The following is a 12,234-nucleotide window of genomic DNA, read 5'->3' on the forward strand; positions in this document are numbered from 1 at the left end:
GAGGGAGGAGGATGGCCCATTTTCAAGGAAGCAATTTTTACAAAAGGAAACCATTAACTTGATATTTAATCGATGCACAAAGGAACAGGAAAGTGAAGAAGAAATTGCCCAGAAGATGGGGTTGGGACACAAAAAGAAGAGTTTTCTTCACAATACCTTCTTTTATATGGCATTTCTATTAGATTTTTTCAAGAGGACGGGAGGGAGGAGATATTTTCAAACACGATTTCTATGTTTCCTCCTGCTATAGTTGAAAATAGAACCTTTTCTCCTATTTTCTACTGTTTTGACTAGCACAAATGACTGCCAAACCCAAAAGTGACAGGAATAAGCACTGTTAAGGGAGCTGAGTGGGAACAGCACTGAACACGGGACCCTTGGCTGAGATGCCGCGAACTCCATGTGTGTCTCTTTATAACTAAGTACAGCACAGATACCAAAACCAGTTCTAGGTAAGAACTGAACTGAAACCACTATATTTGGCCAATGTTCAGCCTAAAGAACAGAATGTCAACTAAATGTTCATTGGATTTAAAAATTAACCCAGACTGCTTCTGCTTTTATAAGCATTACAGGATGGGGGTGTGTATGGTTCTTTTTCTCTTTGATTTGGGGTGTTTGGTGGGGTTTTTTTAATATGCACAGTTTCTCATTTTCACAATAAATTCTCTCACAAGTTGTTCAAATAGCAAAACAACATCAACACACACCAATACAGTTGCCAAACCAGATCCCAAGAAGGTTTTGGTTGCAATTACCAGATTATGCAATAATTACAAACTGTTTTCATTTATTCAAGAATTAGAGAAAGGAGGTTCTGGCAGTGCTATGCTACATCAGCCATCTATATTGCAAGAGGAAGAAACACAATAAAGAGCAATAAATATTCCTTGCACATAAATTCAGTCTGTCCCTCCAAACATGCAGGAAAAAGAGTTGTATAATGAGAGAAACTTATTTACTGTAGGTCAGTTCATCCAGTTTATTTAACTGACTTAGAAAGAAAACACCCTTTCCAAATCATTAGGAACCAGACTGATTCACATGTTTAAGTAATGGAAGAACCAGCTTGGGAGCCAAGTTTTAATGTTATCAATTTCTGCAGACTGACAATTTTATCCATCTGTTTTACTCCACTGTGGTCCTACTTGTGCAGAGCTGCACTGTCAGTGCACCATGGCACCAAACAACAGCACTACCCATCAGTGTAGTGTAGCTCAGGTAGGTACAGAAACTCCACTTTGGGCCCAAAACCAAGGCTGAACTCATCCCATCTGCCCATTAAGAGTTTGGAACTGGTTTGGAAGGAGGAGGGAACAACAGCAAAAAGTTAAAGGGATCTTCAGAGGGAAATTCTAGACTGAAGCTGCTGTTTTTTCTTCACCCATCTAAACTCTTCATTTTTATTACAAATAAATAGAGAACTGCAAGGGAAAGCTTCGTGCCACTTAATTCCATAAACGACCAAGCTTTTTTTCATATGCAAAATACTGAGTTACTGAATTTTTCCAAGTCAGTCAATTTAGGAAGTTATTTTGGTCTATTGTTCTCAATTCCTCATCATACAAGTCAACTTCTTTTCCTGCAGGACACCATGGCAAAAGTACCCCAGGTCTCTGAATAATAGATCTCATTATTACGGTGTTTCTAAAAGCAGATTAGACCTCCTCAAAGAACAGCACATTATTTTACCTATTTTTCTCTCTCCCCAGTATGGGTGGTTACAGAGAATTTTCTTATGCTCCAGACCAGTAGTTTTTTCACCCCTGCAGTGCATTACACAGAACCAGGCATTCCCTCTACAGAGGGTCACAAACCCAGCTAAGCAAAGAGAGCCTATTATTAGTTTGCTGAAGCCAGTCCATGTAAAAGGGATAGGGGTTTGCAAACAGATAAAGATCACCCTATGGTGTTCCAAAACCTCAGCAAAGCGATCACATTCCCTTTAAATATTAAGGCACTTGTTCCTCTTGCTTCCAGAATGAAAGTTACAGAATACCAGCGTTAAATCAGAAACCCAAAATCAAACCAATGACCAATTAAACGTTAACTGCTGGATAAAGCTGACCACTTTGCTACAAGGGAGCTGCTGGGTCTCAGCAAAGAAGGGAGACATAGTGGTCCAAAAGAGCTCCTTGGCCAACACAGGTTACACCCACCATAACACAGCCATCCTCCCAGAAGCCATGTGCCAGAAAAAGCAGCCTTCTTCACCAGTATCATGGAGTTCACACTTGGGCCAACAGAGTTATCTCACCTCTGCAGTGTATTTGTTGTCTTTTAGCTATGCCAGCACTTTTCACAGTAAAAAAGGCCTGCAGTGGCAGACAGACATGGCAGCTTCCAGGTAGTGGCAGTTCTAAGGGAGTCTTCTAAAAATCTGAGCAAAGCTCCCTGCTCTGCAGCAGAGGGATGGATCAAGCTCTCTTTCTGCTAGCATGTGTTATTTTAGTAAAGCTATGAAGAAATAAGTCTCTAGACTGACAGCCTGTTCTCAGCAGAGCCACAGGTTTATTGACATCAAGAAAACAACTTTTCCTAGAACAGCTTGTTCTGCCGAGGGCTGTAGGGACAGAGAAAAGAGAAGCATGTCACCAAAGCTCTTCTAAACTGCCAATATATTCCCTGCCTTCAATTTAGGATGATTTTTCCAAAATAGCCTACAGGGGGGGAGAGGATTGTTGAGAAATAGCTGCATACCAGTTACAAGGGAGAGTTTCTGAGCTGTGCTTGAAAAGATGAATTATCCCAGTAATATCTTTTTAAGCAAAACCTTGCAAACTGCAGAAGAACCAAAAAACCCAAAAGCAATTTATCACGTCTCCAGTTCTCCAGAGATGTAAATATCCCTTTACTGCTCCACATTTTAATAATTCCTTTCCATTGCAGATGCCAGCAGACACCTGTATTTCAAAATGCAGTGCCCACAGCTCAGCTCAGGGAGGAGGCACGTGCACTGGAGCTCTCTCACACACCTCACATGCACACACCACCTGCTAAACACCACCGTGCCACAAAGGAGCTGATCACACACCACTGAATACATCACTTGCTGCTTACAGCTTATACACTATATGGCATTCTAAGAAGCAAAGATGTACAGAATAAAAATACTACCATATGCTGGAGAGTTTCCTTATTTCTTTTTTAAAAGGGCTACTTCTTACTCATGTCTTGGTTGAACTGGGGAGAGAGGTGTTTTTGTTGTTTGTTATTCTTTGAGTTTTTGTGGTTGGTTTTTGTTGCTCTTCTTATTTTTTTTTTTTTAATTTACAAGTACAAAAATAAAACCCACAGTTCTTGCAGTTCTGAAAATGAGTTTTACTGTTGTCTCTGAGGTTAAACATTAACAATTTGCTTGTTGAACTTTCTCTAAAAATTACAGCAGGGACATAATTTTCTCTTAACCTGATGGTAACATTGCAAAAACAACAGCAAAGGAAAACTTTAGGTTGCTAGTATAATAAACACTCAGAACAACTGAAAATTACAATTTTACAAACAATATCTAAGCCAGAAGACAAACATCTTCATGAAGCACTTGTGACAAATGTTGCCTCATCAAGTATGCCTAGATGGCTCAGCTTGACAATTCTGAAGCATTAACAGGAGCAGAGCAACTCCTCAGGTGCAGTTTTGTGCCCACACACCTGCTCTTTCTCCCCGTTTGCCACCCCCTCATTCCCATACAGGAATAAGGAAGCTAAAAAAATGCACTTTTTTAAAAGCCATGCAGTTCAATAAGGTGATCAACAACTTCTGCACCTCAGCAGCAAAAGTGCTGGGGACTGGCTCTGCACACAGCAGCCACCACAGCCGAGAGGGAAGATGGGTGCAAGAATTCCACCTCTCACCACTTTCCACAGCTGCTTGATTCTGTACTCATCTAGAATTCAACTTCTCTTCCCTGAACTGTCTATGAATAGGCAACTGTGGAAAATCTCCTAGCACATGCAGCAGCTCTTGTCTGCTCCCCACAAAAGCATTCTGCTGGAGAGGCAGCTCTGTCTTAATCTACATATGGTAACACCTCGTTTGGGAATGATAATTGCCCCAGGCAGTCCCACACTCTTCTTTTTTTTATCATAGACACAGATGAACTGCAGCAGCCAAAACTGCAAAACATAAAATAGCCAGTACATTTTCCACTATAATATACCACAGGGAAAAAAAATCTCCCAGCTGTGTTCAAGACTGAACAGGAAAAGTACTTTCTCTCTCCTTTTTTTTTTTTTTTTTTTTTTTTTTTTTTTTTTTTTTTGAGGCTCGTGCATCTCTACAGTAACTCTTTTGTCATGTCAGGTAAGAAAACCAGCCTCTGCACTCCCAACCACTCAGCACCAAACCCAGGATGATGCCCTGCACTCTGTGGAGAACGCTTCCTCACTCACTGCCCTCCACCTCTTGGAAAACAATGTCATTGTAGCATTCTCGCATAACTTTAAGGAGACATCTTTCCTATTATATTTTAAAGGCATTTAAAAGCTTCATGCATCGTTCACTATGGCTCCTCTCAGAAGAAAAGTGTTGAGGAGAATTTATGCACCTCATTAAAATCTTGTTTCCTGCTCTTCATGCTGCATCTTGCAGTTGTACTAGCAAACGATTTTCTCATAAAAAGCTGTGAGAAGAGGCCTCTCTGTATAACACAGATTCAGACACAGGAAAATTACAAGACCTAAGGAAACATTCTCTCGTACACCAGCTCAAGTATGCCACGACATTTCTACTTCAAAGTTTTCAGTGGCCTATTGCAAATTGGAATACCTACTGCTAAAAAAAAACAAACCAACCTCAAAAATCCACTTCCCTGTGAGGGAAAAATCCCTTTCTTCTGTGTGGGAGCATTTTAGCTGCAGGTCTGCCTCAGAGCAACTCCAAACTCAGAAAGTCCAGGCAATAAGGAACTGCAAACTGAAAATCCCCAGCAGCCCACAAACATGCCACAGATCATCCAGACATCTGGTTCTGGAGAAAGCAAATTTGTATTTCTAGGCAGAGCTGGTAGCAAGCAAAACCAACAGGGTTTCATGGGATGTTTTAGCTTTCAATAGACAAGTAAAATCCAACAAGATATTGTTTCAGCCCTTCTTGACCTTCATCAGCTACCTGGAAACCAGCATCACCAATACTGGCATTTGCCTGTATCAACAGGACACATGAAACAAACAAGTTATGAAAAGTGTCTTTACATCTGGCCTGGAAAACTGTGATATGACAGAGAATGAACTAAAGCTGCATCATGCAACGTAGCTTCTCCTCAGGGAAAAGCCTTCGTGTTACTCCCTTCAGAATTCACTGTGGTTTAAATATAGATAAGGCCACATTTTATTTCTGCACAGCATCACAATTTCTACCAAAATGGGCAGTACAGTCTCCTCTCAAGACTCTCCTGGGTTTAGCTGGTACAACTTGGATTTAGGGGGTGGAAAGAGAGGGCTTCCCAAGCTGCTGTCCATCACTATCCTTCCCTGCAGGGCTGACTCAGGAGAAAGAGCAAGAGCCCAGCAGGGATGGCAGCACAACACTCAGGTTTCATGTTGCTCTGACTATGTTCTGTATTCACCTACGTACAAAGATTGGGAAATTGCATTCATTCTGCACACCAGAAATGATGCTAACCATGACTACACTAAAAAGCAAGTTTTATATATAAGACAACCTGAAATTCTTAGCATCGAAAGAAATAAAGTGTTTTGTTTATCTTCCTATTGTAAATAAGCGTAACTGACCGTGTCTACAATTTAAAATGACCTCAAACAGCCTGAGAAAAGCAGCCTGCATCTTAAAAAAAAGAGGCAGATATTCATCTAAAGATCCTCAGCTTGCAATTGCTGCAGTAGAGTAGATATTTTAATGAAGAAAGAAGAAGAAATGAGATGGGCTCTGTCAGTCTGTCCCACACTCCTCCCAAGGGTCCTGCCGTATTCCCAGAGCAGCTGAACGGCACATGATGAGCATCACACCGCACTCGACAAGAAACTAAATTTGTCCTTATTCAGATCAGCTCTGCTTCTGCTCCCAAGTTCCTGAACATACCATAACAACCCTGACACAAGCCCTGTTGCCTGGGGACACCACAGGCATCAGATCATCTGTGCACTCCAGAAGCGAGAGCATAGAAAGCTACAGCTGCAAGCCTACGGCTCAGCGAGCAACTTAAAAAAGCCTCACAAGCCTACATTGTACACAAAACAACGCTAACTGGAGGATGGTTTCTCCACCTAATAACTCCAATATGTAAGCTTCTTGCAGCAGCTAATGGGAGAAGCTGATCATTCTCAAACAGCTGAAACCAAATCATGCCCAACTCGCCCTGCAACCATTTCTTAAGATCACGATTTTATTAGCACAGCAGTTCCTCTGTTATCACTGCTACAGTTTTTACAATGCTAAGGAGCAGCAACAGGCAGGTTTCATCACCTCATTTTCCTTACCCTTCCACCATTCAAAACTGTGAAGCCCAAATGCTACTGAGCTGCTGAGGATCACAGCACTGAAGCTGAAGAAAGTAAGCTGGATTTTCTTGTTTCCAAACAAGCATCCTCCCCTATGTCACATCACTTCCACTAGCTAAAGCAAACAGCATGTGAGAAATAGAAAACGTGAGCAGATGGAGGAGTGCCTGAAGGCCTTGTACAGAGTGATACACAAACCACTACGGCGCTCGGTATCACACCACCTCATCAGTAATTTACTGAGCTTGCAAAAATTGCCTGTATTTTTTGCAAAGCACAAATAAACACAGAAAGCTCGCCTGTTTTTTGTTGGTTTGTTTTGTTGTTGTTGTTGTGTTGGGGTTTTTTTTGGGTTTTTTTGTTTGTTTTTTGTTTGTTTGTTTTTGTTTGTTTGTTTGTTTTTGTCAGCTACCTTGCAGAGTAAACCCTCTGACATGTTTTGGCAAAATGAATTCTGGAGACACGTGGCTTTTCAGTCCCATGCAGTGGAGTTCTAATTATTTACTGGGAATATTAATTCATGCTTTAGTGTTGAATAAAAGCTTGTACACACCCACAAAGAACAATCTTTTCTAAATGGGATGGCTACCCCTGCAGATCTATGCCACTGAAACAGAAATACCACAGGCACTCTGGCAAATCCAACCTCTCTCCCACAGACTCATTTCTGCCGCTCATGTGCACTCCTACTCTCTTTAAATGTCTTAAAAGAAGCAATAATCAGAGATCTTAACACTGATCTTCAGGCATACAGAGTAACCTCTGTACTTGCTGTGCTAAAACGCTCTGACGCAGGTTTACAGCTTGAGCACCTCACAGCAGTCTGACAAAAGCAAAAGCCAAGGCACAGGATGGAGAAGGAAGGGAGGTACAGAACGGCAGGTTCATGTCTCAAATGGCAGGTGTGGGGCACGGTCCTTCCATCTGCCCTGCAGAATTCAGCTCCACAGTCTCAGCCCTTGGGCCATTTTCCTCCCTTCAGTGTGAGCCACTCAGCGTGTAACACTTGATTCTCTGCGCCGTCCACCTTAGGGGTCAGGGATGGGGCTCACTGGCCCCAGTGCCAGCTCTGCCCTTTCTCGGCCAGCTGGCTGAAGTTGGGGGCTACCTCTGGGACCCTCTGGCTCCCACATGGCCTCCTGCCACCCAGCAGAATGGCTGTGCGACCTCTGAGACACCAGGCATGTCCCAGGCCTTGGAGTCAAGCCAAGCTCCAGGGCCAGCCAGCATCCCTAGGATTTATGCTGCATCCAGCATGCGGTCCCATTACAGCAACGCTGATAATGCAGGCCAGTAAATCATGCAAAGGGACCATACAAAGGAAAAAAAAGATGCTAGAAACTCAGTCTTTACCTTCTTGTTAAGTACTCTTTATGTGAAATGCTCCCAGTACGGGGAGAGTAGGCCATGGAAGCTGGAGAAGAGCTCAGCTGTTAACCCAGCAATCAATCTTCCCCTGCTTCTTCCCCAAACCTCAGGGCTCTGTCCTTCTCCAGTTTGTAATTTAAAGCCAGCTCTTGGCTTCAAAGCTGCAGAAAAGCACCACTGTGAAAATGCACCGTGAGGGCCAAACTTATGTGTAGGATATACCACCATTTTAATTTTTTTTTCTTTCCCCTGCCTGCAGTAAAGGGGAGCAGCACGACTGTTTGGTGTGGGACTAAAGAGCAAAAAGGAATTTCTCTTTTTGGCATTTCTGAAATGCCCATTAAGGCATCGTAAACGCTAAAAGGCATTTAACAGGTACTTTAAATAGCACTGCTCCATCAAGTACTACTGCTTAAGAAAAGCTGCCTCCCCCATGCTGAGTGTGAAATTTACTTTGGGCAGGACACTCCCCCGAGAGCAGCCAAAATGCGGCTTCTTTAAAACCGCAGCTAAAAAGTATTTCACCAAGATCCGCGTTTTCGCTTGAATTTTTTCTCCCTGACAGCAACTAAGTAACTCATTTCCGTACTCTTGTCTGTCGTAACCATTCTCTAGGCTCGCACCCAGCCGAGAGAACCTGCTCGCCCTGCGACCCGGCCGAGCAGAAACCATTTAAACCCCAGCCTTTACACACCGCTGTAAGCAATGACAGAAACCTGCTCACGGGCGAACAGAAACAAACAAACGCGAGACAACTCTGGAGGGGAGAAGGGAATTTCAAAGAGCTTTAGGACAGACAAGTCTACGGGAGAGAAGGAAATCGGTTTCAGGGAGCTTTTAACTTGCCGGACCGGGAGAGATTTGACGGGGGGCAATTAAGACTTTGTCTTTCCTGCTGGAAGAAAGTTTACGCTGGGAAGAGGGAGCGGGCGCTCCGGTGAACGAAACACGCGGACAAAACCTTCCCGGGGCCGGGGGTAAAACCCCACAGCCCACTGAGCCCGAGCAGGAGCCAGGGCATCCCAAACCCGGCTCCCAGCGCGACGCCCCGGGCGCGATCAAAGTTATTCAGTGCCGTACCTCGAGTGGGCAGCCATCGCGGGGTTACCCTGCCAAGCCTCCTCTATCCATGAGCTCCGCCCGCGGCTCTCCCGGCTCTAGCCCGCTGTTAGAGCCCGCCGTGCCATGCGGCGGCCGCCTCCCCGCCGGTGCCCGGTGCCGCCGCGCCGCGGCTCCCCCCGCCCGGGCGGCCGGCGCAGGGCTGGGGCTCGCTCATTTTGATCGACATCCGGGCGCCCGGCCCTCCCCCGACCGCCGGCAGGGAGGAGGGCCCGCCCGGCCCCGGGGACGGCCCCGCTCCGGCCCTCAGCCGGCGAGGCTGGGTGCCGCCGTGCCCCGGAGCCGCGGCCGCGCTCGGTGTCCCCGCTCGGTGTCCCCGGGGCGGCGGGAGCTGCGGCAGCGAGAGCCCCGCGGCCGCCTCCCCCTGCCCGGCACAGCCCCCGTGGTACGGCCCGGGAGGGCGGCGGGGGCGCCGGCCACGGCCCCGGACCCGGACCTGGACCTGGCCTGACTGAGGGGCTGCCCGGGCCGGCCGAGCGGACCGGGACCGACCGGGACCGCTCCGCCAGCCGGCCCTGCCCGCCACCGCGGCCCCGCCGGCGCTCTGCGGCGTCAGTTAATACCGCTTTGTTCCCTTTCTTTCTCTCTCCCTCTCTCTTTTTTTTTTTTTTCTCCTTTTTTCTTTTTTTTTTTTTTTTTCCTTCTTTTTTTGTTATTATTTCTATGTGAGGTTTTTGCTTTCAGAAAACCAGAATAAAACGGCACAAATGTTTCCAAATTTCGGGAGTTCCACAATCTCCGGCAGGAGCGCACCACGCAGCCCAGGTGTCCGCGCAGATGCAGCAAAGGAAGTCCTCTGCCAGAGCCGGAGTTGGAATTGCAGGCTAAGAAACCTCTGGGGAAGGGTTTGCTGCGCGCAGATGAAGCCGGTTATGCAATTCCTGCTGGGCTCTGCTCCTGGCCGCGGTTTGCAGACGCGCTCGGAAAGCAGCAATACCTGTCCTTTGCTCTGGGTGTTCCTTGGCACAATTATAGAAACGAACTACTCCTGCAACTGCTTTCAACTAGGAATTAACCAGGCGAAAAACATTTAGCCAAGATCACTTCAACTTTTCTCCGCGCCTGTGTACGGCTAAGGTTTCTACCAACACTGCAAACAACGTTACGTTCCTCCTGATTTTCCAGTTTAAAGCACAGTTTTTGTCAAAGTACTTGGTAGATACCAGGAGAATGGTTTATATTTGATTGTTTTCCTATTCCAGATAACCTTTATAGGAATCTTGATATGAGCTATCTCCACAAAGATTAAATAAAATTCATATCAGCTCTTTCAGGAGAACAAAAGATAATGGGGAAAAAAAAATATTCTCTAGATTTTCCACAACAGCTGAGCTTTCTCCAGGAAAGAAAATTTGTTTGCTCTCACCTAAAGTTTCTAGCAGTTTTCCACCTGCACTTCAAAAGCACTTGTTTAAGTGCATCTGACAAATCAGTGTTTCTCCAAAGAAATCTCTGTCAGAATATATCCTGTCACCTGTTGACTCCTCCCTCGTGTTTGTTTCCAGAATCAGCAGACTGCAGCCTTTCTGGCCTGTTTCTATTCACTGATCAGGGATACAAATTTCCCCTTTCCCCCCTTTTTGTAAGATGTATTGCAAAATGAAGGAAAATGTCTCCACTAAGTAAAATGCAAACAAAACAAATCAATAAAATAAGCTCTTTGTACTCTTCGGGTCATCATAAGCTCAGCGATGCACTACAGAGCATTCTGTCTTTAAAATCTATCAGGAAAAGCTTCCTGCAGGTGACCATCATTCCAAATTGTATTAAAGGTGTATATAATATTTGAAGATCCACTCATATCTATCTATGCATTGTGTGAGAATGGAGTTCTCCAGAGATGAAGCTTGTGATTTAAACACTTCACAGAAATACAAATCCAACTGAAAAACAAACAAAGGTGTGCAGGCAGCCTGGATGACATTGTTACTTAATTCTGAACTCCTAAAAAGGCCAGATGACCAACCTCAGGCATCAGTGATAAACACAGGCTGTGGGTACATTATGTTTAAGTCCCTCTCACCTGCCTATAGACCTACCTATATCTGGACGTGTTGACCAGAAGAATATTAAAAAAAAAAAAAAAAAAAAAAAAAATCCAGAAGTTTCAAGCATGAAGCAACATTATTTCCAGATGAGGTGCAGATACTGATACATTGCCACAAAAATCTACAGCAGGGCCTCTAGAAGGAAGATGGGTATCTCCTTGCTCACCACTAACAGTGCTGGCCATACCTGAGTGTTGGTCCAGGAAGGGGAATGCAGCATCCCTTAACTCCATAAAAAAATAGAACGTGACATTATACTAATAAAGGTATGATAATTCATTAAGTTTGTGGGACAAATGCCAGAAGCTTGTGGCATTGTGAAACAATTTATCAAGCACAGAGTACCAATGAAGAAGGAACACATACCAAGCAATAGTAAAATCATTAGAATAAAGACATGGTCAGTAAGCTTTCCTGAAATACATATGCTGTAAAGTAAAACGTGTATTTGGTTATACATAGAAATAGGTCAAATTCATGCTCTTACCACGCTGTTCAAAACATCTCATTGCACTGCACTGCATCAGGTTTTTAAACAGACACGCCTCCTTACCTTCACTCTTCAAGAGTCACTGCTGTCCTTTAATTATCATGTGTTCTCCCAGCTCTGTTGACAAGAAATCCATCTTACCACTGCCATTTATTGCCACTGATGCGTCCTTCACATTTGGAGGTGAAAAGGGTCCAATGGATATTGTGTTTCCCGGCCTGAGGGAGCCGTGGGTGGCCTTTCATTTGCAAAGGGCACTTCTGCACCAGGTCAGAAGGCAAGGACCCTGCTCCATAAAGGCTCTGCTGCCCCAGCCCTGTAGAACAATCCCTGACCCCTGAGCCCCTCTGGCTGTCAGTGACCTTCTGCCTTGCATCTCCCTACTACCTCTACAGAGAGCCAGAGGCTGCACACCTGCAGAGCTGCTTGTGTCCTGGCAATCCCAAACCCTACACAGACGTGCCAAGGGCTTGATTCTCTTGTGTCTTTTCCCCACTGGCAGGCAAGGAGCCAGCCACACTACAAATGAGTGTGTTGGTGCTGTAAAACAAGGGCCACAATCATAATGCACAGGGTTTCAAGAGTTCCACATATTTGGAGGAGCTGGTTAATCTCATCCTCAAGCTCCTGCCTCCAAAGCCGAGTTGGAAAATGTGCAAAACTCAGAAAACCATCCAGGCAAGCACGCACAAACCCCAGTTCAATAAGGTAAATGAAGCTGTGAGAAATGACGAGTCTGAAGAAGGCTGAG

The 12,234-nt window shown here is 45.0% G+C and overlaps 1 protein-coding gene across 1 annotated transcript in view; it reads right to left on the reverse strand.

The window, feature by feature from the left end:
* Positions 1 to 10,573, reverse strand: part of AFF1 (ALF transcription elongation factor 1) — a 76,558-nt gene extending 65,985 nt beyond the window's left edge. Inside the window, exon 1 of the mRNA XM_083861673.1 lies at positions 8,907 to 10,573. Within this exon, the coding sequence (XP_083717799.1) occupies positions 8,907 to 8,923 (17 nt within the window). The 5' untranslated portion in view covers positions 8,924 to 10,573. The remainder of the gene's footprint in view (positions 1 to 8,906) is intronic.
* Positions 10,574 to 12,234: the final 1,661 nt, after the last annotated feature.

The sequence above is a fragment of the Zosterops lateralis genome (assembly GCF_965231275.1).
Source record: "Zosterops lateralis genome assembly, chromosome: 5".
NCBI lineage: Eukaryota > Metazoa > Chordata > Aves > Passeriformes > Zosteropidae > Zosterops > Zosterops lateralis.